Source organism: Girardinichthys multiradiatus, chromosome 1 (genome assembly GCF_021462225.1).
Source record: "Girardinichthys multiradiatus isolate DD_20200921_A chromosome 1, DD_fGirMul_XY1, whole genome shotgun sequence".
NCBI lineage: Eukaryota > Metazoa > Chordata > Actinopteri > Cyprinodontiformes > Goodeidae > Girardinichthys > Girardinichthys multiradiatus.
Window position 1 is genome coordinate 46,876,828 of NC_061794.1, and position 26,617 is coordinate 46,903,444.

General features: G+C 43.5%; 1 protein-coding gene and 1 long non-coding RNA gene across 3 annotated transcripts in view; both read left to right on the forward strand.

The window, feature by feature from the left end:
- The first annotated feature begins 1,888 nt into the window (after positions 1-1,888).
- Positions 1,889-3,508, forward strand: LOC124875066. Its single transcript, XR_007039961.1, has 2 exons — positions 1,889-1,968; positions 2,049-3,508. It is a non-coding gene; the product is annotated as an uncharacterized LOC124875066 (long non-coding RNA).
- Positions 3,509-7,142: 3,634 nt separating this feature from the next.
- Positions 7,143-26,617, forward strand: part of LOC124875484 (pollen-specific leucine-rich repeat extensin-like protein 2) — a 59,189-nt gene continuing 39,714 nt past the window's right edge. Inside the window, exons 1-2 of one of the 2 annotated variants that reach the window (XM_047377699.1) lie at positions 7,143-7,270; positions 24,060-25,665. In XM_047377699.1, coding sequence (XP_047233655.1) covers positions 24,968-25,665 — 698 coding nt within the window. In that variant the 5' untranslated portion in view covers positions 7,143-7,270; positions 24,060-24,967. Of the gene's footprint in view, positions 7,271-11,179; positions 11,590-24,059; positions 25,666-26,617 lie in introns of those variants that run through there. The other variant, XM_047377690.1, reaches the window with a different exon arrangement.

Consider the following 26,617-nt stretch of genomic DNA (forward strand, 5'->3'; position numbering starts at 1 on the left):
TATTTTAATTAATTGTGGATTTATGTTAATTACCCTTGTCCTACAATTGCCACATTAAGGATTTCTGCTGTTTGTGTGCTTCAAATCTATACTATAGTGCCTTGTAAGTGTTCATACCCCTAGAACTTTTCTACGTTGTGTCACATTACATCCATAAACTACGATGCTCGGGATTTTATGTGAAGAGGAAGGAAATTACTGCATGATTTTTTAATGGTTTTCCAAATAAATGTCTGAAAACTATGACACAGATTTAATGTAAGACTCCTAAATAAAATCAAGGGCCATAACATGCGTTAAGAAGTCCCTTGTCCCTGCTGAAGAAAAGCATCCCCCGAGGATGACTGCCATCACCATGTTTCACTGTGAGGATGTTGTGTTCAGGCTAGTGTGAAGTGTTTGTTTTCTGGCACACGTGTCCTTTTGCATATGATCCAAAATGTTCAGTATTGGTCTCATCAGACCAGAACATGTTCTTCCACATGTTTGATGTGCCACCCATACTGACTTGTGGCAAACTGCAAACGGGTTGTCATATGTCTAAGGATGTTAGGTTAGTAATTTTGGTTTCCAGTTATGAGCTGTCCTTGTATCTTTTGTTAGTATTTAATTCATTTTTGCTCCAATGTTCAGTTAGTTTCCATGATTACAGTGTTTTCACCATGCCACTTGTATTATTTGTCTCCCAGCTATGCTTCTTAGTTGCCATGGCGCATTTCCTCCTTTAACTGGACTACACCCACTTTCATTTGACTTGACTGGTTTCCATACCAGTTCTCACCTCCCCAGCATTTAAATACTCCTTTGTTAATTCAGTTCCTCTTCCTCCCATTCTCAAGTCCATTGTCAGGTCAGTTCCTGTTGGCTCCTCTTATGTTCTTCGCCTGGAGTTTTGTTACCTTGGTGTTTTGTCACATGCTCAGGTACGTTTGCTGGCTTTTACGTCACCGTTAACATGATCCTGCCTGTGTCTTGTCTCCATTAGCATCTACCAAAAAAGCAGTACAAAGGCTTTCTTCTTGCCACTCTTCTATAAAGGCCAGAAATGTCTAATATTCATCCTGCTCCCACAGCTCTGTAGATCTCTGCAGCTCCTCCAGAGGTAACATGGGCATTTAGGCTGTTTTCTAATTAATGCTATTCTCATCCAGCCGGTCTGGTGGCCATGTTCTGCTAGATTTACAGTGATGCCATTCTCTTCCTGTTTTCAGATGATTGATGGATGGACCTCTGAGACCTTCACAGAACAGTTCTGTTTATACTGAGTTTAAATACAGATGGACTCTTTTTACTAATCAGGTGACTTCTGGCAGGCAGTTCTTTTCATTGGATTTTATTCGGTAAATGGACTGCACTTGTATTTTGCTTTATCAAGTCTGAAGATACCCAAAGCACTTTACACTACAATCAGTCATCCACCCATCCACACGCTGACAGTAGGCTACATTGTAGCTACAGCCGCCTAGGCCAGACTGAGAGAACTGAGGCTGCCATCCAATCAGCGCCAGTGGCCCCTGGTTACAGGAAGAACCTCAACCGCCTGAGCCACCGTCAGGGGTATCACACTCAAGTGAGCTAAAAATAAATGCATGCCACAATTTTTAGAGTTTATTTGTAAAAACATTTCAAACCACCAACAGTTTTCTTAAATTAATTAGAGAATCGGGGAAAATATAAATTAGGATAAACAGGCTTACAGGTGAGACATTAACTGAGATGATATTTCTTTATCTACCATCCCACCTTCAGTAGCGAAGCCATCAGTGTACCCACAGTGTCATATCCACGGTGGTTGTGTGCAGGCTGGGTGCAGTCTGTATTTTATGTGCTGTGTTTCTCTCCTTCCACTCAGGGTGTGACTGGCAGGTGCTTCTGTGCAGCTGTTGCTCATCAGGGAGCAATCAACCTGGGCTTTAAGAGGAGTGGAGAACCAGAGGGAGGCGTCAGCTCATTGTCTCACATAGTGTGGTAAACAGCTAGACCTCTGTTGCTCTGCAGTTATTTCAACTGTTCTCCTGACCTTTTGTGTTTTCTCCTCTGCCTCTTAGGAAGATGTTTTTTACTGGAGATTCTATGGATTTTTTGTGCCTCTGGTTAATTCAAGGAAATTCAAGCCTCGACGTCTCGGCTGTGAGTCTCCACTCTGCCTCCTTCCTGGATCCAGGTTTCTAGAGTTTTGGTTCACCTGCTTCTGCGAACCTTTCACCTGCCTGTCCACCCTCCCACGATGAATACCCCCTTTTATGGAAAGTATTGAAAAGAGAGAAACACTGAGTCTGAAGAACCTGAAAACACACAGTTCACCTCGGCTGTATATCTGCTGTATGTTTTGCGTTGGATGTCGACTGTAAGTGCACAGAGCTGTTTCCCACACAGCAGCTTTGCAGCCCACACGCCGACCTGGGTTCAGAGGTGCAGAAATGAAGGACCGACTTTGGCTGATCCAATAGCTTGAAGGGCTGGGAGGATGCCTCGGCCTCCACAGTCAGAGGCATGTTAGAGCTACACGTTACATATTCCTAAAACTGAAAGCATGGAGGATTAGTTAATGAACCAGCTACAGGCAACAGGAGAACTTTAAGCTGTAAAAGGTTTTATTTGACGTTTATTCTCTGGTGCTTCTTGGCCATGGTTCTGTTTTGATAGATCTACTTTATGTGTTTACGTTCTTCAAACTTTGAAACTGAATCACAGATCAAGGATACAGACACTTCCATATGTATAGTTGCTGGAGGGAGAATCTCGGTTGTGAATCTCCTTTTCTGCTTGCTCCCTGCAGACCAACCCACATATTATAATATATAAACACCCCTATGTTCATACTGTATAAATCATGGCATCACATCCAGTCACACACCTCATCCTCCCACTAATCGCTCCAACTAATTATACTTTCTGTAATTCTGCTGATATGAATATGTGAGGGGGTGGACAAGAGAGCAGCTGAGTTTCTCACTGCAGAAACTAACAATGACATTAAAACAATACTCCAGCTTCTCCGAGCTTCTAGAAATCTGAGCCAATTGTCCACATTTAAATGCTGCACCAAATTCTGAGCAAAATGGCAGCACTTTAAGAGGCAGTAAATCACATAACCTCTGTGCGTTCAGGTCAAGCGATCTGCATGTGATTGCTGTGGGCGTGAAAAGCCTGAAGGTGGCTTTAAATAGACTAAAAAAAGAGATAAAATCATAACTTTAAATTTGAAGCCAGAGTGTTTTTCCCTGCAATAAAAAAAACATTGACCCGTTCATCTTTATGAAATGTACTTTCATTATAGATACACACCCAAGTAGCAAAACTGACCTGGCCCGGTTCTGGCCCATACAATGCAGTTTACACTCGGCCCACGTACCCCAAATAAAGATGGCTCTATGGGCAGAAAATAGTGGTGGCCCTGTTCTGGTCCAGAACAGTTTCAGTACTGCCACCAAATGTATACCCTAACCAAGCCATGTAATAATGACATGGGTCATATTCAGCTGAGATTAAACATGCCTCAACAACAGTGATACCATGTTATAGGAAACATTTGTTTTGAATCAGATCTCTTTCAATATTAGATGAAAAAGGTAAACTCTGCAATCAATTTAGCAAATATCGAGGCTGGATCACATTCAATATCAAATGTAACAGAATAAAATAGTACGAGTAATAATAAAAAAACATTTGAAAGGGTACAAACCTGTGGTTCATCTGCCTGCCAGATGGGCGTAACATAAACTCATCTGGCACGAACAAATCTGGACCACATGGGCCAAACCACTATCAGCCCAAATGTGGCATGCTGGCATACAGACAGTGCCATCATTACCGGACCTGGCCCACACCTTTTTGTGCCACCAGTGCTGACCTGAGGCCGGACCTGGCTCAGACCTGTCTGTAGTAACAGAATATGCTGTGTTATGTTTATTTAATCCGCCCAAGATAGTGAAACTGATTTGGTGACTTTTGCAGAGGTTAGCAGGAACAGGAAACTCTTCCCTTCCATAATCCTGCAAGCAGTTTCTGACCATCGGAGCCATTTTATTGACACGTATGTGGGCTGGCCTGGGTCAGTGCATGACTCTACGGTGCTCCGCCACAGCCCACTGTACAGTTTATCCTCCTCCAGGGTATTTTATCCTTGCTGATGGAGGGTACCCATGCCTCCAATATCCACTCCCCCTCATCACTCCCTAGAAGAGGACAAGACAAGGTGTGGGAGCCCAGCGCTTTAACAGCCATCATTCCAAAAACACGCTCTATAATAGAGTCCGGTTGATTTTCTGAAATGTAAATTTGTTTCGGTACTTGTAAAAGTGTTTTGCACCTCCCGGCCACCGTATAGCATCTACCGTGGAGTGCAGTACATTTTATTTCTGGAGGTATACTTTTTCCTTTTTCGGAAGTAAACTTCACAGTATCAGAAAACTGAATCTTGTTTAAGGCTGAATGTTTAATTTTTTACTTCTTCTCTGCAGAGTGAGTAGGTGGAAGTCAGTGCTGAACAGAGAGTGAGGAGGAGAGAAGGGTTATGAGAAAAAACATCTAAAGATAGTTGAGAGAAAATCAAAATTACACTGCAGCGAGAAAAAGCATTGCAGCTGTTTTCCTTTCTTAACTCACTTTTATTTAAATATAAATTTAATGAATTAATATTGCTATTCATGCTAAAACACCTGTTTGTGTCTGGTTTCAAAAAGTATGCAAATCAACATTTTACTTCAATGCTAACAAAAAGAAAATATAAATTTAAAATTATCTGTATTAAATTAGAAATACAAAAGTTATCACCACCCGAAGTTTAACAGTAAGCAACAGAGAATCTGCTAAATCTAATAATAAGATAAAGCTTGTGCAGCATTCTGTCCATATTACCTTGTTAAATGCACAACTCAATGTGCCGCCGAATCGTGTTATTGTTCAAACATTTTGTAGATTTGGGGGATTTTTGCTCAGCAGAGCAAAAGTTGTACTGCAGGTTGTTCACTGAAACTGAGAAAATCACAGAATGAAGATTAAGAACATTTCTAACACTGACTTTGAAGTGAAGTGAAACATCTAGTTAGGACATTTTTCTTGCGAATAAATTCACTACTTACTCATTTTACACTATGGAAGCTACTAAGGATCTATTTCTTGTGTTAGGATAGCTTTGCTATATATAATAATCAAAATTATAATAATTTATAAAACAAATGATAAAATCAGTTCATGTGAAAGATTATTTTCTGGACTGGCATTTTCTTTGTGACTGATCTAACTCTGTGTGTTGTTTGGTCCTGGTCTTTTCTAATATCTGTTAGTGTTTAAATACATTTTTTCATCATTAGATGTTATGCTGCTGCGGTCAGAAACTTTGCAACTTGACAGCTGAGTAAAGAAATGAATCTTTTACTGCAACAGTTACACTCATACGGAAAAACGCTGCAGTTTTCTAACATTTTTCCCTCGCTTACCGTCCCGAATTTACTATAATGCTTTTAACACATCCTTTTTAAAGGAGGGAGTTGTTAGTACTGGAAATGAAAGTATCTCAGACCAGTGGACATCTCAGACATGGAGACTCATTTCTGTGACGTTAGAGTAGATAATGAGATTTATTTCTTTATTAATTTTGCCTGTCACATAAAAACCAAAGATCTCAAGAAGAAAAAAAGCATAACATCCTCCTCAAATCTATATATGTAAATAAATGAACATTTTCCCATAATAATTTGTTATAATTAATACATTTTAATAAGTTTTTATTGTTATTTTAAGACTACCTAAAACAGACTTATCATTGAGATTGTTTGCCCCAAAACTGAAACACATTTAAAGCATCTCAAGTTTTCATTAAACAGAAATGATACTTTCATTACTTTAAGCACAAACTATTCTTAATTTGTAATTATCAGGCACATCTGAAACCTTAGAAATGAAGAAATTAAGAGAATCAGGAAGGAGAAGATGGGTCTGGCTTTGTGAGGGAAACAGGATTAGGAAGAAGGGATGAAAACAGAAGTGAGGGAAGGGGGATCTGCTGCTGGTGCAGTTTCAGGAGGCTGATGAAGAGCCTCCTGAGGTAGGAAACAAACAGTGAGGTCTTACTCTTATGTTGTTTTCAGACCACTTCACTATTCTGATTCTGATTAAACAACTTTGCTCTCTAGAAGACTTTTAATGAAAAATACGTGAGGAGTAACAGTTCAATAAAGGAAATCAGTCATTTATCTGTTTAAGATAAATTATCGGCTGGTTTTATGATCAGATCTGGCTGATGATTAGAGTAGAGACAGTGTTCATCATTGGTCATCAGCTGATCTTACAGTTCCAGTTCAGTTAACAGAGAAAATAAAAAAACTTCTGTTAGATGTGGAGATTAGTGTGCAAATTCATCTAGAATCAAGTTTTCAATTTTGGTTAGTTTCTAAATTAAGCATAATGACTTGCTCTCTTTTGCCTGTGTTATCTCCCTGCAGTAGACAAGTCTCAGATTAGTTGGTTCGGGTCATGGGGTCAGTTAAATAAAAGCAAATTTTTATCATCTTGATGCAAACAATATTTTATTAAATTTTAAATGAGCATTTCTGCTTTAGGCACATATATATATATTCTCAGTTTTACAAGTAATTTGCTCTCATGCCCTATAATGTGAATTTTATCCTTACCCTGACTCTTTCCACTAACCATAAACACAAACTACAATGACAGTTTAATTAATAGATTATTTCCATCTTATGTGAAGGTTTTTTTCTCTGCTGCTTATATTTTACATAGGACAGTTACTCTAATTGGAGACACTTTGCGTGTCCTTTTCTAGCTACTAGTTTCACATGGGAAGATCATTGGTGGCGCGCTGCCTCCAACCTCCATTTTCTGTGTAAATAACCTTCTCAAAGATAAGAATTAGCTTATCTGCCAAATTTGTGCGTACAATATGTAAATATGTATATAGACAGTGTTTTTACAAAACAGGAAGACACGATTGAATCTGGGCAATCTGACTGACAACGGTTGAAAGATACATAACATATATTTGCAGTAGAAACTGGTATTGTTTTATGGCGGCTTCCAATGTTTTAACAGAGCCTTGTGAAATGTCCCGAACTATCCCTTTAACGCAGTGTCCCGATCAGCAGCAGCAGCTCAGGCAGAGTGGAGCATCCTGTCAGGAGCAGAGGATCTTTGCAGCAGTCTGCGGCCACAGCTCCCAGCAGCGGATGATGGTGACAGATGGAGGTTGTGTGTGATTGGGATTATTTTTGTTTCCCAGCAGCGGATAGAAACCGAGCAGCAGCCAGAGGTGAGTTCTCCTCAGACCGAACCCTAAGCGCTTCTTCACGGTCAACGTCCGTGGGTTATCTGCGTGATGGTCCGCGCACGTCAGAAAATACCAACTTAGTCCTCTGTGGGTTTTATTTCTTTACTGACGAGCTTTAAATTTACCGGTTCCGGTTTTTTGAACGAGCCTGGTTTCTCTGCCTTAATTAGCGCTGACGGTTAATTGGTCTCTTTCTCTCCCTTACACACACACACACACACACACGCTGCAGAAATAGAGTCAAACCTTTAAATTCAAGCCATCCCCCCATCAACAGACCTGGGATCCGTCTCGGACTCTGCAGTGTTGATTATTTCTGGGATGATGTTTGAGGGCCTCTTGGAGCCTTGTGCGAGTTTAGTGAGGTCCCCACACAGTGGAGGAAAGCCCGAGATATTCAGCATTTGTCTGCCAAGCATTTATCACCACATATGTGATTCCGGTTTATACCATTTAGTCTGCAGATCAGCGCAGGGCTGTAGGCTACCAACCTCTGATTATTAACATTATGTCAGAATGATGCACAAGCGTCATTTTTAATGGTTTAACTGTTTGCCGTGTGTACAGCTTCAGTAAATGTAAGAATGTAAAGTTGATAAAGTTGCTGACAGAGAAAAAAAAAACTATGATTGAGAAAAAAATTCCTAAAAAAGGGAAAAACTAAGCAATGAGTGATAAAGGCATGCAAAGCAAATGATGAGGAAAAATAATGTGGTAAAAGACATAGAAAACAGAGACAGGAAGGTACTGTGGATTAGTTCTCAGCAGTCAGTACCTTACCCACAGTAGGCTGAGGGTGTGTTGGAGTGGATTTTACCAGAATGTTGTACCAGTACAACTACATCAGCTGTGAGGGTTCACACTCTTCCATGAGACCTTTGATCAGTTTGTTGCTGTTTTGCCGGCAGATCTTTTTGTCACATCACTTCAGTGCTTTTCGGGATTGAGATCTTCATGTCAGTACCGGCAAACAATTTAATCTGCTGCAGAAACCAACTAATCCATTAAATTGAAGATAGTAATATGAATAGTATCTACACATACACTCAGCAGCCATTTTATTTTATACCATCAGAACTGCCTTAATTCTTCGCTGCACCAACAAGGTTTTGGTCCATATGACATGAATAGCATCACACAGTTGCTGCGGATTTGCTGCCTGCATATTCCTTATGCAAATCTCCTGTTCCACTACATTACAGAGGTGCTCTGTTAGACTCCCCCAGTCATTACACCGGCAGCAGCAACCTGAATCGCTGGTACAAGGCAGGATGGGTCCAATCTTTCGTATTGTGTACACCAGATTTTGACCTTACTTTCCTGTTCTTATCGGACAGGAGATGCACCCAGTGTGGCCGTCTGCTGCTGTAGTCCATCGGTTTGTTGTGACATTGTATTTCGCATACCTTAGGTTGTAACATGTTCATTTAAACTACTGTTGCTGTTGTCCTCTTACTCCATCGAGGTATTTTTGTCTGCACAACTCCAGCTACAGTAAATGGATATTTCTGTTCTTCGTGAACTATGCAAGAAAATGCCAATAGATCAATAGTTCCAAAAATACTCAGACCGGCCTGTCCAGCACTGACAATCATTTAACTTAAATCCCCTTTCGCCCCTTTTCTGATGCTCGAGTTGAACTTAAGCAAGTTGTCTTCACTTTGTCTAGGTGTCTAAACTCATTGAGTTACTTCGATGTGATTGACTCATTCACAATTTGGAATTCAGTTTTGTTGCTGGTCTGTTTCAGTAAGTTTACAGACATCCAGGCTTTGGTATCCTACAGAAAGTTGATGAAGCAGACTGAACATTTTCGTGATCTAGATGTGTTTATTATTATTTGCACATAAACAAAATTAGAGAAAATCATCACAAATTATTTGGATTATATGTATAAAAAAAGAATAGTGGTCCAAGTAAACAGCCTTGATTGACTGATGCTGTGAGAGAATTATCAATGTTATTAATGTTATTAATTAATAGGTTATTAATGGATAACAGTTCTCTATCAGATAAGTAAAATTTAAGGAAGAAGAGAGCTATACCAATTTTAGAAAGGTAAGCAGACTTGCAGTTGAGGAGGATGATTTGACAAATAATGTAAAATTGAACAAAATTGATGAAAATGTCCTAAAAGTTCTGCCCTTGGTATAAACAAACAGAATAAGTACTTAAGTCTTGGCTCTATATTATATAATACCATATATTCATAACTTTAGTGTTTCCAAAGAAAGTCCTAAAACCAAAAGATCCATTCGTACAAAGGCAGCGAGAGCTCAAAATAAAATGTTCATTATCCAACTCATTTGTTTGGAAATAACATCTTCATACAACTGAAGACCAACCCTGCTCCTCATTCATCATTTCCTGGCATACAGCATGCTCAGCCTCAGCGTCAGTCCTGCAGAAGCCCACAGGCTCCTAGGTTTTCCCTCCTGCTTTTGTACATTTCTCAGTCAAGCTGCAGCGTCCACAAAACGCTAGTGGCTTCTGTCACTAGGAGGTTTGTGTTCCAGAGGGGACACAAGGGGCCAGGTTCGTATCCCACAGATTACCACTCTGGGTCCCTGAGCAAGACCCTTAGCCCCAGAATGCTCCCCGGCCGCACAATGGCAGCCCACTGCTCCCTATAAGGGATGGGTTAAATGCAAAGGACAAATTTTGTTGTAATGTACATGTGCAATGACCAACATGATTATTATTATTATAAAAAAATGCAATTTATATCGACACTTGTTATTGTGTCATTTTCAAATGTCTTGCCAAGCCCTATTATTGGGTGGGCTATATTAGGCAACAAGTAAATATTTTGTTAAAGTTGATGTTAGAGGGAGGAAAAATAGGAAACGAACGATTTGAGGAAGCTTGATCAGGGGCAAGTTGTGAAGGCTTGAGAACTGTGTCAGAGTATCTCCAAACCTGTACCCCTTTTGGCCGTTCCTGGTCTGCAGTGGTCAGTATCCGTCCAAAGTGGTCCAAGGAAGGAACAGAGAAGAGCCAGTGAAACATAAATCTCATTGAAAGCAAAGGGTCTCCAAGAAACACACCAATGTAGCTCAGATTGCTACAGATGTCAATGCTGGTTCTGGACCAGCTGTGGCTCAGCAGGAAGAGTAGTCCAATCAGAGGCTTCCCCAACCACGTGTTGACGCACCCTTGGCCAAGGCACTTTACCCAAGTTGCCTCCTGATCTCTGTATCTGTATATGCACCCGGGAGCATTGAGAGTGCAGCTGAGTGAATGTGGCTGTAGTGTAAAAGAACTTTGAGTCGTCGGTATGATCAGAACAGTGTTTTGTACTGGTCCAGTCTATTTACCCTTCTTTCAGGAAGGTATCAGAGTACACAGTTCATCACAGTTTGTTGGGTATGGGGATGCATGGCTGCGGAACATTCAGGGCGCCCATGCTGGTCATAATATTATGCTTTATTGATGTATATTACTAGCAGGCAGAGTTTGAATGCATTTCCCACTAATTGCATATTGTACATTGATATTGCAATGATTACAATTGAATGTTTTGTGCAGCTCTGGCCTCTTCAAGTCTTTTCAATGGCTCACAGGGGCATCAATCCATATAAGGTTTATTTAGTTTTTTGATAAAATATATCAATATTTTCTTAAAGTTTACAGAAGGTGTAGACCTGAATTCCTCTAGTGTTATAAGGATAATGTTGCTGCTTGTGCAGTAAACCAGTTTTACTGTGCAACAGTTCATGTTCCTCTCTGCCACCACAACGCCTCCCTCCTTTCCCTTCACTGTTCCAACACTTCTACACATCCATCCATCCATCTGGACTCAACACCTCCTCATCTTCTTTTACGGCAACGTAGCAGAGGAAGAAAACCAACCCCCAACCCCCCCGTACTCCCCTCATGTTTCGTCTCTGATAATAACCGAGACGTCGTCCGTTCACACGCTCGTGAGGACGGCAGGGATCATCAGCCCTGCTGCAGCGGATTGTTCGGCTGTCAGACGCTGAGGAATGATAATTAGAAAGCGATTGACTCGGCAGAAGGAGGTAGAAGAGAAGGAGAGAAGGAGCCTGGCCTGCAGCAGTGGCCTGAAGAGAGGAATACATGAAGAGGAAGAGGGAATATGAAGGGGGCATTGAACTGATCTCCATCTGATCACAAAGAAGAGAGGAAAACCGTGGAGTGGAAGCAGCTGTTTTTTTATTTCTGGAGGAGATGATGGTGACAGCAGAAGCAGCGAAGGAGGGGAAAGTAGAATGAGCTTGGATCAATAATCCTCCTCCACCTTCATCCCTCCATCACCTCTGCAGGAGCTGCTGAAACCTGTGAGACTCTATCTCCTGATTGAGTTTTATTTTTCTTTAGTAATTCTGTTGGCTGTTTCTAAATGCTGCATCGTGTCTTTGTGTGAGCGCTTACATGTGTGTCATCTAACTGTTGGCTATATAGGCCGCTGTGTGCAGAACGTGCATGTGCTGCCTGTGATAACCGCTTCACATGCATGTGTCGGTGCAGATGGAGGGAGGTTGTGTGTAAATGACGCGTGGGTTGTATGAGCAACTGCGTTGGTTTGGCAGATAACGTGACCGTAAAAACCGGGCAGTTAAAATAGTGGCGCTGCTGTTAAATTAGAGCCAGATTGTATAAAGGATCATGAGAAGAATGCAGCTGATAACCCACCTACACACCTAATACTGGCTGCTGCAGTGTGGGATGCAGATTCATTTTAGTTTAAAATTAGAAAAATTAGGATAAAATGTTGTTTCTTGGACCCCTACAGAGAGCATTACAGAGAATTTCGTGGTTTTAAAATGCAGTAATTTTAAAGTAATCTTAAATTATTGTTAAACATCCCAACAGAATCAGATTCAGAAATAAGAAAAACATATATATAATAACATATAATAATATATAACCAACAGAGATGTTTTACAGTAACAGCTCTATGTTATGTTCAAAATGGACTTCAGTTAATCTAGTTAAAAAATTATGAAAACCACGACTGGTGACATAAATCACAAAAGCCCGTCTCACATTGGCCAAAAAACATTTTGATGATTCCCAAAACGTTTGGGAAACATTCTGTGGGCCAACAAGACAACAGTTGAGCCTTTTGGAAGCCGTGGTTCCTGTTGCATCTGGTGTAAAACTAACAGGAAAACATCATCAAACCTTCTGCCAAACATGGTGGTGGTTGTGTGACCGTCCTCAGGACCTCGAGGACTCGCTGTAATTGTTGGAACCATGAACTCTGCTCTGTAGCAGAAAACCGTGAAGGAAACTGTCTGACCCTCAGTTAAGTTTAAATGAACTTTATGCACCACGACAAAGATCCACAGAACACCAGCAGGTCCTTCTCAAAATGGATAAAAACATAGATAATAAAATGATGTTCATGGAGTGGTCTAGTCAAAGTGTTGGGATTTGACCTTAAGTAGGTTGTTCATGTATAAACACACTAATCTTTCTGAATTGAATCAATTCAGCAAAGCAGAGTGGGTCAGATTTCTTCCACAAGGATGTAAAATGACTCATTACAAGTTATCACAAACACATGATGATGGTTGTTGCTGCCAAGGGTGAAACAACCAGTTATTCAACCATTTATTATGGTTTAGGGGGATCACTTATTTAATAGGATAACTTTTTTCTCTTAGTAAATGAAATCAGCATCTGTAAATGGCATTTTGTATTTACTCAAGCTATCTTAATATTTGTTTGATGGTCTGAAACACTTCAGAGGGAATAACCTTTTCTCACTTCTGTTGGTGGACCGGTTGGTGGACTTTCACTGTCCTTGAGGCCAAGGGCTTAGGGAGGAAAATTTGGGTTAAATTGTAATCTATATATAGTATAGCAAATGAACAAAGACACAACACAAATTCCAACTCACAAGCTGTTAATAAAGAGTTAATTTATTGTACATCCAGAATATTATTTCAACTAAAACCAAACATGCACCATTAGTTTATCAATCCACCAGATGCCTAAAGTTTTATGGCCATATTTTGAGTTATAAAACCTACTTTAATCTGAGGGGCAGTCAAAACTTTAATGAAACGTGTTTTTCAGTTCCATTTTTGAGAGGCATAACAGGCACTGTCCAGGATTTAGGAAAACAACTTGACCTTCCAAGCTTACATGCTTCCCTTGTTTTGGAGATCCTGTGGGTCCCTGAGGCCATAATTCTTTTTGACTCGAATTCTGGTTTTAAAAAGAAATTGTGAGAAGACCTGTAGACAAGCAGTCCTTGTTGCAGGTTAAAGGTCAAATCCGGGGATGACAGGCCTTGCTACAGTAAGAATCATCTTTTGTTTTTCACAAATAGGTCAAAGCTTGTTTAATGATTTTGTTTTGACTGCACAATAACCCAGTACTAGTTTTACCCCTGAAGGTGTGCTGTGGCATCCAGTGACATGTGATAAGATCTGGGGTTAGTTGGCAGTAGCGGATGTGGAGGTGAACCTATAAGGTTTTATAAACAGGGCACCTAAAAATGAGCTCAGAATCATACTTTGAGACTTAAGCACATACTGGACACTTTGCATAAAAGCATGCATGCAAATATCAATTTCAACTATGTGACATAAGATATCTTAAATTACCTAATCAAAGGATACCAAAGTAATGTGCTCCCTAACACCAATAAACAACCACAGCTACAGCTCAGAATGCTTTCTTTGATAAAGTGGGAAAACACAGGGATGGGTGAGATGTACAGCATACAGAATATGACCTGCAGAGCTCCATGTACATGTCCTCTTGAAGTAGATCATAATGACCAGAGATAACAACCCTCTACACCAAGCAACTTGTGGCCATCCAGAAAATATTTCACCTTCGCTCTGACAGTGGGAAAACACTGGGTTGATGTAGAACCAGCTCCTTGGGTGACCAGAAGGGAACGATATTGAGTTTCTATTGAGCTAAACTCAACGCTAGTGTTTGCATGCTGCCTTAAACCACTAAAATTATTTCAAGAGTTCGGAAATAAGACAACTATACATTGCTTCATGTTGGAAATTAGTTTTTACAAAGAGCCTTGGGTACCATGACTGTACATCACTTGTGGCAGCAGAATCTTTAGGTATTGCCTCCCAAAATGCATTGATGAGCCCTGGCTTCCCAAGACCCTGTTACTGGTTCTCCACAAGTCTTTCCTTGGATCACTTTAAATAGATACAGACCAGGAACACCCAACAGGAGTGCCTTTTTGGAGATGCTCTGATCCAGTCATCTAGCCATTACATTGTGCCTCATTGGTGTAAACTAACTGAGCCCAGGTCCGGTCCTCAAGAGCTACTGTCCTGCAACTTTTAGATGCACCCCTTCTCCAACAGGCATGGATCAAATGAATAGCTCGTTCTCAGGCCTCTGAACTGAATGCCTGAATAGTGATGAGGGAATGCAGCTATTTCATTCAGGTGTGATAGAGAAGGGATGCATGAAAAGTAGCAGGATGTTAAACTTTAGGCACTCACCTCCATATTAAAGACTTATGGAAATGAAAAAGGATTACTTCACCAGAAGAAGTCCGATGCTGACATCATGAGACAAACTTCCCTTTGACAAGAAATGATGTGGCATTTTAATATCGCGAGATCTCATGCTACAAGATCTCCTTACACCTCTAGTTCTGGCAAACAAGTTTCTTCCTGTATTGCCTACCACAAGGCAGTTGTGAGGCACCAGCTGAAGATGAAGAAGAAGCCCATTGTCCCACAATGAGCCTTGGTAAAACATGGCGGTGTTTGAAATGTCAGGTTGTTTCTCTATGCCGAGACCTGCAACATACATTTTCTGGTTTATTCTGTTATTCAGTTATTTCCAAAAGAGGAAGGTTTTTCCCACTGAATAACTGTTGAGAACTTAAAGGTTATTTTCATCACTAGATTTCCCAGTTAATGATTATGGTATTGCAGTAAAAGATTTATTTTAATGCTTTCTAAACAGAAGATACAGTAAGTCCCTGCAGGCTTTTCAGACCTTATCAGCCTGGAGAGGAGACTGTCTCTGCTTCTGAGAACATACAAACACACGAGCCTCTTTTCCATGGGCTCCATTTGCCGTGCTCCATTCCACTCAGCCCTTTTCAGCATCGTTTCCATTACTGGCTTTTCCTAGTACCTGCTCAGTAGCTGGTCCTGTTGGGACTGAGCAGTGCCAACATGTGACATGAACAGACTGATGGCTGTCCTAGGTTTCGTGCTGAGTACAGTGGAGTTGTGCGTTGCTGGAAAGTGAATGGAAAAGAGCCATTAGAGATGTGTGAAGCACTGATGATTTATCCTGCCTGTGTCCTAATGAAGCCTCCAGGCCTGTTGGGCCCAAACAACCTTTCTTTAAGCTACACGTCAGCAGGGACTACATTTCAAAGTTAGTTTGAATTGTTGTGTGTGCAGATTCTCAGTCATCTGGATCTTGGAAACTACAAATTGCTTAAATTGAAGGCAACCAGACCTTCGCTCAGTTTTTCTATCGAGGAGTCTTTGTCAGTTCTGGAGGCTCGCAGTTAAGCAACCTGGAGCTGCTGTTTTTAAGCACATGAAGGCCCATCTTTCTAGGAGCATTTCAAGTCATATGCAAAAGACAATCCACCCGTCCCTCCCTCGATTTGTTAGTCTCTTGTTTGGTGTGAGTTGTTTCACCTGAAACCTAATAAATGGTAAATGGACTGAGTTTTCATTGCACTTTTCTAGTCAACAAAGATGGCTTCCTTTACCACTCTTTCAAACCATCAGCCCTCTCTGTTTCAAATCTGAACCTTTAGACTCCAGACAGGTTTGACTAAATTCTTCATCTACCAGAAAGAAAATGGAATGTGTGTATTCGATATTAAAGTGATCTTTGGAAAAGAGAATACAAACTGTCAGTCATTTTCTACCCCTTATTCCATAGTGGGTCGTGGGGAGCTGGTGCCTTTCTCCAGCAGTCTATGGGCAACAGGCGGGGTACACCCTGGACAGGTTGCCAGTCCATCGCAGGGCAACACACAAACAACACACTCATTCACACACCTAAGGGCAATTTAGAGTGACCAATTAACCTAACAGGCATGTCTTTGGACTGTGAGAGGAAGCTAGAGTACCAGGTGAGAACCCACGCATCCATGGGGAGAACATGCAAACTACATGCAGAAAGACCCTCAGCTGGGAATTGAACCCAGGACCTTCTTGCTGCAAGGCAACAGTGCTACCACCTGCACCACCGTGCAGCCCAAACAGACAAGTTTGACTAAATTCTTCATCTACCAGAAAGAAAACGGAATCTGAGTATTCGATATTAAAGTGATCTTTGGAAAAGAGAATACAAACTGTCTAATTTGTAATTACTATAATACGGGAGTTACTCAACCACTTTTTTATGTCGTGTCAAAATTAAAGAGTATGTCCTGGGTATAGCTGTACATCAATCAAGTTTTAGAAAGATCATTGGGATAATATAAGTGGTCCCTGTGTGAATCTTTTTCTCTGCCAGCTACATACAGTATGACTGAATTTAAGCATTTGATAAAAAAAAGACAGGGTAATTTTAAGGGGACATATTATGCGAAATCCACTTTTGTAGCCCTTAAATACATTTTGTTGTGTACTTGGAGTTCAGAAAGTTGAATTTAGTCTCTCCAGGTGCTGGGTAGATATTTTTATATTCTGTTTGGGTTATATTTTTCAAATCATTCGGTTTTTCTGTCCTCTATTACATTTTTTGATTTGTTACGTCACACCATTTGCTCCAGAGGAACTAAACAAGGTAATGGACTTCCGGATAACCAATTATGCGTATCCGCCATTTTTATTTTTCGCTGGAATTTTGTATCCCAAGCTGAACTATGCCAAAACTGCAAGAGGATAAGTCCAAATGTTCGGTTACACAATTCACAACACCGTCCCCCAGCATCATAACCTCTTCGAAGTGCCTGGTCTTTATTTTAGACATTAATTTATTGTGTTGATATGACGTCTGGTCATTGTTCTGATAGCAGTAGCATCGGTTCTTCTGCTGATGTGAGGGACAGAACCGTACTGTGTGTTTTAATTATAATTACATAAACAGTTTAGCATTGTTTTTGCTGTTTTTGTTTTGTTCCTGCACTGCTAGATAATTGTATCTTTGTTATCAAACTACAAAAATGCCCAAACAGGATGAAGTGTGTTCTGCCTCCAGTCATGGATAAAAACATGTATGCAACATGGACTATGAACTGTACACAAAGATGCTGGTAGGAACCTCTCTGCACCTTTAAATGAACCTTCTTCTACCTCAGCCCAGGAAGGAGGAGTCACAGCTGGAATCCCGTGATGTCATGCAGCCACTGAAACAAAAACACTGCTGGCCGAACTTCGTTCTTTTCCACGGCTCCCAGAATGTCGGTTTGTTCATTTAAATATGTCTAACTTGGAGTTGAATTATTTTTGTTAATAAATTCTTATAGTTTAAGAAGTTGTTAATTTATTCCATATGTGTACAGAGTTATGCTGTTCAGTAATGCCAGCGCTCGATTCCCTCTTTCCTCTATTGTCCTAATACCATTGCCATATTGGGCTGATATTGCTAGGACAATACTGGAAAGACCAAATGGTTATTTAATAAAATATTAAGTAATATAAGCACCCTGATTGCAAAATAACTGGAGTGCTCTTTGACCTGGAGGGGGGCGGGGTATGAAGTGCCTCAGTAGCATTTTAAAGAGACATCACCAAAACGAGTTGCTCTCGGACGCACCTCAGATCAGGTAAAAGAGGAGCCTGTGGAGCTACAAGAATAAGGAGTTCAGACCAAAGCATTGCTGTTCCACTTTATATACACCACAAATGAATGATTTAAGTGTGACAAGGAAGGATATAAAAGTATGATATGTCCCCTTGCTTTGTGGTCAATGGTGTGAAAGGTCCCCTTTTTTAATCCAGGACCACAGCACCCATACATCCATTTTTATCCAGACAAACTTTTACTTTTTAAGGAACATAAATAATGTGGATTCTGTCAAACTAATTACTTCTTCAGCAATAACAATGTATGTAAATTAAGTCACAAAAGCATATTATATATCAAACACTTAGCAACTTTTTATTAAAAATATAAATCAACATCACTGATGCCCTTTATGCCTTGGCTTTGTTTATATCTTAATATCTCTGGATAAGATTTTAACATTGTTTTGTTATTTTCTTTTAAAATGCATCAATTCAAGACTTGATAACTGAGGCAATGAATCAACCACTCAAACATCAGTAAAGATCAAAAGCTGCTGAGTCTTAAAAACTAAACAGTGACATAAAACCAACGTTTACTTCTGTGTGTCTCCTACATGGTGTCTTTGAAATAGGCCACTCTAACATTATGCAGATAAAAAGACAGGGAGGGCGAGAGACCCTGGCATGACGAGCTGAGAGAGGGAGGGATGGTGGTCAGTTAGTGAGTCATGAATAATTGACTGTGCTTAATGGGAAAAGATATAAAAGCTTAAAACGATTTGGCTGCTTTGCAATAGAGACCAGCAGGTTCTGTGCGGTGTGTGTGTGTGTGTGAGTGTGTGTGTGGATTGTAATGGTGCCGCATCTTCAGTTAAAATTCTTCTTCTAAACCAGCTGATCTGGTCGTGATTATCTACGAGTTTCTGAAGGGTTGATGTCAGTAAGTTTCCTTAAAGGAAAAACATTTTTTGTGTAATAATTTCCCTGTGTGTCATGAAGGGATTTTCCATCAAACCGGATCCAGTTGTAAAACATGGCTGGTTCTGGACCTGATTCTTCACTGGTTTTAGAGCAGTTGAGCAAAGAAGTATGGGTTTCCCTCAGAAGGAGTCCGGGGAATGCAGGGCCTTGTCCTGACTTTTTGTTTTTTGACATTTTATGACCACAAACTTCATCACAAAAAGTGTATAATCATGAAGTAGAAGGAAGATAAAACATGGTTTGTAAACTGATCAACTGGTAAAAATCTGAAAGCTGTGGCTTCCATTCATAATCAACGCCCCGGACTTTGTAAAACTACCTTTATCACACTAGTTTAAGCTCAGAATGGATACAAATGTCTGTGAACATTATTCTTTATTTGTATGAATTTCCAATTAGGGTTAGGTCTGTACTTTGACTGGGCCACTCTAATACATGAAAATACTGTGATGTACACAAATGACTGCCCCTCACCGGACTCGTCCATGAAACTCCTTAAGTTTGCAGATGACACCACCGTCATTGGACTGCTCCAAGACGGTGATGAGTCTGCATACAGACAGCAGGTGGATCGGCTGGTACACTGGTGCAGTCAGAACTACCTTGAACTCAACCCACTCAAGACTGTGGAAATGGGGGTGGACTTTAGGAGAACACCACCCCGATACACCCCCCCCCCCCCCCCCCACCATCTTCAACAACACCGTGTCAGCTGTGGACCACTTCAGGTTCTTAGGAACACATAGACACTGTTCGAAAGAAGGCCCAGCAGAGACTGAACTTCCTGAGGCCACTCAAGAAGTTCATCCTTCCACAGGAGCTGCTGGTCATCTTCTCCACTGCCATCATTCAGTCTATCCTGTCTTCATCCATCTCAGTGTTGTTTGGCTCATCCACAAAACAGGACAGGTCCAGACTGCAACAAATAATCAGGACTGCAGAGAGAATCATCAGGGCTGACCTTCCCTCCATCCAGGAGTTATACAGGTCAATGGTCAAGAAAAGAGCTGCCAAAATCTCTGCAGACCCCACACACCCTGCACATAAACTGTTCAGAGTTTTACCTTCAGGTTGCCACTACAGAGCACTGTTCACTAAAACCAGCCGCCACAAAGACAGTTTCTTCCCACAGGCTGTTTCTCTGATGAACATTTAATAGAGTACCAAACAACTGCATACTGAAGTTGCAAATGCACCTTTGTATATATGTATATTTAAAGACATAAAGATATATGCATAAATATATTTAAAACCGCCACCTTAACGTGGTGGAGGGGTTTGAGTGCTCAAATGATCCTAGAGGCTATGTTGTCTGGGGCCTAAATGCCCCTGGTAGGGTCTCCCATGGCTCTAGGTGATGGGTCAGACAATGAGTGGTTCAAGAATCCTTCATGAGGACCAAAATATTGAGTCACGTGATGTCGCCCGGTACGGCGGAGCAGGGGTCCCACCCTGGAGCCAGGCCTGGGGTCGGAACTCGTCGGAGAGCGCCTGGTGGCCGGGTTGCTCCTCGCGGGACCCGGCCAGGCCAAGCCCAAATGAGAGACGCGAGGCCATCCCCCAGTGGGCCCACCACCTGCAGGGGGAACCGTGAGGGACCGGTACAAAGAGGATTGGGTGGCAGACGAAGGTGGAGACCTCAGTGGCCCGATCCCCGGATGCTTAGGCTGGCTCTAGGGTCGTGGAATGTCACCTCGCTGGGGGGGAAGGAGCCTGAGCTTGTGCGGGAGGTCGAGAGATATCGACTAGAAATAGTCGGGCTCGCCTCCAAGCACAGCGTGGGCTCTGGAACCCATCTCCTTGAGAGGGGCTGGACTCTCTTCTACTCTGGAGTGGCCCACGGGGAGAGGCGGCAGGTTGGTGTGGGTTTGCTTGTTGTCCCCCAGCTCAGCCATCTCGTGTTGGGGTTTACCCCAGTGGATGAGAGGGTCGTATCCCTGTGCCTTCGGGTTGGGGAGAGGTCTCTGACTATCATTTCAGCCTACGGGCCGAGTGGTAGTGCAGAATACCCGGCCTTCTTGGCGTCCCTGTCGGGGGTGCTGGATAGTGCTCCTCCCGGGAACTCCATTATTCTGCTGGGGGACTTCAACACCCACGTTGGGAATGACAGTGACACCTGGAGAGGCGTGATCGGGAGGAATGGTCTCCCCGATCTGAATCCGAGTGGTGTTTTGTTATTGGACTTATGTGCTAGTCACGGATTGTCCATAACGAACACCATGTCCAAACATAAGGGTGTCCATCAGTGCCTGGCGGAGCCCTCGGCCAGGGATGTATTCAACTCCCACCTCCGGGAGAGCTTCGACCAGATCCCGGGGGATGTTGGAGACATAGAGTCCGAGTGGACCATGTTCTCCACATCTATTGTCGATGCTGCTGCCCGTAGCTGCGGCCGTAAGGTCTACGGTGCCTGTCGCGGCAGCAATCCCAGAACCCGGTGGTGGACACCAGCAGTAAGGGATGCTGTCAAGCTGAAGAGGGAGTCCCATCGGCTGTGGTTTGCTTGTGGAACTCCTAAGGCGGCTGACGGGTACTGTGAGGCCAAGCGTGCTGCGGCCCGGGCTGTGGCAGAAGCAAAAACTCGGGCCTGGGAGGAGTTCGGTGAGGCCATGGAGAAGGACTACCGGTAGGCCTCGAAGCGATTCTGGCAAACCGTCCGGCACCTCGGGAGGGGGAAGCAGTGCTTCACCAACACTGTTTATAGTGGGGGTGGGAGACTGCTGACCTCGACTGAGGACATTATCGAGCGGTGGAAGGAGTACTTCGAGGATCTCCTCAATCCTGCCATCACGCATTCCGTGGTGGAAACAGAGGCTGGGGACTCGGGGTTGGACTCTTTCATCACCCGGGCTGAAGTCACCGAGGTGGTTAAAAAGCTCAGCGGTGGCAAGGCTTCGGGGTTGGATGAGATCCGCCCTGAGTACCTCAAGTCTCTGGATGTTGTAGGGCTGTCATGGTTGAAACGCCTCTTCAACATGGCGTGGCGGTCGGGGACAGTGCCTCTGGACTGGCAGATTGGGGTGGTAGTCCTCCTTCATAAGAAGGGGGACCGGAGGGTGTGTTCCAACTACAAGGGGATCACACTCCTCAGCCTCCCTGGTAAGGGCTATGCCAGGGTATTGGAGAGGAGAGTCCGACCGATAGTCGAACCTCGGCTTCAGGAGGAGCAGTGTGGTTTTCGTCCCGGCCGTGGAACACTGGACCAGCTCTATACCCTCTACAGGGTGCTCGAGGGTTCATGGGAGTTTGCCCAACCGGTTCACATGTGTTTTGTGGACCTGGAGAAGGCATTCGACTGTGTCCCTCGTGATGCCCTGTGGGGGATGCTCCAGGAGTATGGAATCGGTGGCCCTTTATTAGGGGCCATCCGGTCCCTGTACGAGCGGAGCAGGAGTTTGGTCTGCATTGCCGGCACTAAGTCGGACCTGTTCCCGGTGCATGTTGGACTCCGGCAGGGCTGCCCTTTGTCACCGGTCCTGTTCATAACTTTTATGGACAGGATTTCTGGACGCAGCCAAGGGCCGGAGGGGGTCTGGTTTGGGGACCAGTGGATTTCGTCTCTTCTTTTTGCAGATGACGTGGTCCTGCTGGCCCCCTCTAGCCAAGACCTACAGCATGCGCTGTGGCGGTTCGCAGCCGAGTGTGAAGCGGCTGGGATGAGGATCAGCTCCTCCAAGTCCGAGGTCATGGTACTCGACCGGAAAAGAGTGGCTTGTCCTCTTCAGGTTGGAGGGGATTTCATGCCTCAAGTGGAGGAGTTCAAGTATCTCGGGGTCTTGTTCACGAGTGAGGGAAGAATGGAGCGGGAGATCGGTGCAGCTGCCACAGTAATGGGGGCGCTGTGCCGGTCCGTTGTGGTGAAGAGAGAGCTGAGCCAAAAAGCAAAGCTCTCAATTTACCGGTCGGTCTACGTTTCTACCCTCACCTATGGCCATGAACTTTGGGTCATGACCGAAAGAACGAGATCCCGGATACAAGCGGCTGAAATGAGCTTCCTCCGTAGGGTGGCCGGGAGGGGCTCGGAGTAGAGCCGCTGCTCCTCCACATCGAGAGGAGCCAGTTGAGGTGGCTCAGGCATCTATACCGGATGCCTCCTGGACGCCTTCCTCGGGAAGTGTTCCAGGCACGTCCCACCGGGAGGAGGCCCAGGGGACGGCCCAGGACACGCTGGAGGGACTATGTCTCTCGGCTGGCCTGGGAACGCCTTGGGCTCCCCCTGGAGGAGGTGTCTGGAGAGAGGGACGTCTGGGCGTCTCTGCTGAGTCTGCTGCCCCCGCAACCCGGTCCCGGATGAGCGGAAGACGATGAGTACGAGTACGAGTATATTTAAAAACCCAGAGAGCAAAGTGTACCGGAGTCAAATTCCTTGTTTGTATGTACAAACTTGGCAATAAAGCTGATTCTGATTCTGATGTAAACCATTCCTTTGTAGCTCTGGCTGTACGATTGCTTCATCCATTTTCACAATAACTCCAAGCAGCTTCCTTGTCCCTAAAGAAAATCATCCCCACAGCATGATGCCACCAGTACCATGTGTAACAGCATTAAATTTGGTGGACTCTACTTAATAGGGGTGTAACTGTACACATATTCGTACCGAAAAAGTTCGACACAAACCTGTCGGTTCGGTTTTCATGTGTATGAATACAGCGCTGTTTTTCTACCTGAACATTACACCCTTACCATTTTAACAATATTTGTGAACTTCAACAGATTTTAAATGTGCAGCATAAATATATTTGACATTCGACACTGTTGAAATGATGCACATGAAACAAGCTGGAAGGTTTGAAGGAAACAAGGAGAAAGATGGGGAGGCGTGTAGAGATGGAAAGTGATGGAGTGTAGGAGGAGATGCTGATTTTATGTGAGGATTTTTATTTTTACTGAAGGCTGAAATGGTGCATGTGACCAGAAAGAACAGAGGGCTGGAGATGAGAAAGGAGAACAGCAGAAGAGAAAAGATCAGTTGGTGAGAACAGAGAAGAAAAAATGAAAGAGGTTAAAGAAACCGGTGTTTGGTGCAGAAGCTACTTTAGGAAAGCATCATGGGTCTAATTTCCTGTTGATTCTGCTTCTCATCTGCCTTTTCTTTCTTCTTCCTTCATATGTGACTGCAGGAAAAGGAAGGTGGAAGCACCATTTGAAGGGATGATCCCAGATGCCACATCATATCCATGGAAAAGATCATGATCTGAGATTATAAGTGAGCTTCTGGATATCCCGTCCAGCTCCATACTGACTGCAGGATGGACCAAACTCAGTCTTTCTCCTCCGTCTACATCAGAAGATGATTTTTGACTGATGCCCTTTGCAGTCTATGTTTTGTTGTTTTTTTTTATTTGACTTCACTCAGAGCTGTTGGAGCATTGGAGCAGTGTTCCTGGTCTCAGGATTTCATTATGAGGCTCTGCAGGGAAGCCGGTGATTAGGTGACTTGTTTCAGCGCTGCACACTTAGTGTTGCACACTGTGCTCCCTCTGCAGGATGAAAAAGGAGCTGTGGACCTTCTGTAGGCAGATGATACAGTTCCCCGACGCAGAGGGACAGATAGATCCTCTGGCCCTTCCAGTCTGGCTGCTGGAAGCTAATGTTCTGGATGGAGATAAGTGAGAGGATACGGCAGATTTACTGACCAACGGGAACACAAACAAACCGCTGAGGAACAATCTGTGTCTGTCAGATCCACTCTGGTGGGAACACCTGGGCCAGGGAATGCTTGTCCTCTCCATAAAACGCCCTGATTTGAGCACACAGGAAGGAGATCCATCTTGATTTTTAAATCAGAACTCAAAGAGGGAAAAGTCCTCTCCCCCCCACTCACCTCAGGTGGGGGGGAGGGTGAAGGTACTTCCTGTCTGAAGGTGTAGGCCTCAGGGCCTCAGGGTGTAGTTTTAGCTTGTAGATTAGGGCTTGCTTTTATTTAGCTCCACTCAGTGTCAGTCAGCTGGCATCTAGCCAGCACCATCCAGGCTCTTTACTTTAAACCAGTTAACTGTGGTGTTTCTGCAGCCTTTAGCCTGAGGTCATGGATGCCAATCAGGGTCCAGGTCAAGGCAATCCTGAAAGCCCTAACCGGGCCGTGGAGTATCTCCTGGAACTGAACAACATCATCGAGAGCCAGCAGAAGCTTCTTGAAACCCAGCGTCGCCGAATCGAGGAACTGGAGGTCCAACTGGACCGCCTCAGCCAAGAGAACAAAGACTTGCGTTTGGACCGGCAACCTGTTGCTCCGCCTCCCCCGGCTCCTCCTCTCGAGCCTCCCCTTCCGCCTCCTCCTCCGCCTCCAACTCACAGCACAGCAACCAAGAACCATCACCACCACAACAGCCAGGCTCCCCCTCAGCCACCCACCTCCATCCCCCTCCACCACAGCCACCAGTCTCACCACCACCACCAGCAGCAGCACCACCACCATTCCTACAACAGCACCACCACCACCGCCACTCCCATCCCTCCTCTGGCCTCTGCAAACCCAGTCTCCATCTCCATACCGACCCAGATCCCAGCTCCAAGCTCCCCCACCAGCCCGGCTCCACCCCCGCCCCCTCCTCCAATCCCACCCAGGGATCAGCCACGGGCCCACAGCCGGCTGACCCGAGCGCCCTCCACCAGTACCGGGACGAACACAAACTTTGTGGAGAAGGAGAAGGAGCGTCTGGAACGTCTGCACAGAGCAAATGCTGCCAATAACCACCACGCCCACACCCTGCACCTCCAAAAACCGTGAGTGTTTCCGTGTTTTTACCAAAACCAGAGAGGGCACGAGGAGATGGCAAACCAGACGTCCTGACCTGAGCTGAGTCTGAGTTAGCTTCTTTAGCTAAATCACTCTCCTTTAGTTTTCAGATCCAGTTGAAATTATTGTTTAAAGTTGATATTCCTGCACCGCCAGTGAAGCAGCCCTTCTTTAAATTGTCGAAATCGTCTGGTTTCTGGATCTTATGCTCATCTTTGATCGCTACAAACTTTGCAGCTTCTCACAGGTTTTGTGCAAGCATAGAGATGCTGTAAACTTACTTTTTGTTTTTCTTTGCTTGATCATTGCTGGCCAAAAACATGCAAGCAGCACCAGTTGTTTTGAAGAAAACACACTGGAAATACATTGCATAACTTTTTTAATGGCTGTAGGCGATGAGCTATATGACCTAGAACATCCCAGTGAGGCTGTTGCGTGCACATGACTGAGAAGTATTCAGTGTACTGGTTAAAATTTACAAACCGTGGTGGATCATGTGGTGTGGAAGTCCACCAGATTGGTTCTGAAGCTAAACTGGGACTACTTCTCGTTAAGCACTGGTTCCTTCAGTTTCCATTGGTGATCCAAATGTGTGTAGTAACGCGGAGAAGATAGACAACATGTCATCTCTGAATCACAGACTCTCCTTAAAATTCAGTCAGCTCTGCTTTGTGTATCAACCCCTCCCATGACCTCCCACATGATAGATAAGCTGAAGCAAAAATGGAGATTAAACACTTTTTATATTTAATAAGTTTTTAATAAGTTTATAGTTTTTAGGTGTGCATTGCACAGAGTATCCTTACCTTTCTGACGTTTTGTTCTTTCAAAGAAGCACAAGTATAACAACCTGATATTAGCTGGTCGGTTAGTTGGGCTATCTACTCTGCTAGAGCCTGCAGTCAGCTGATTTAACATAGATGTTCTGTGTAAAAAGTA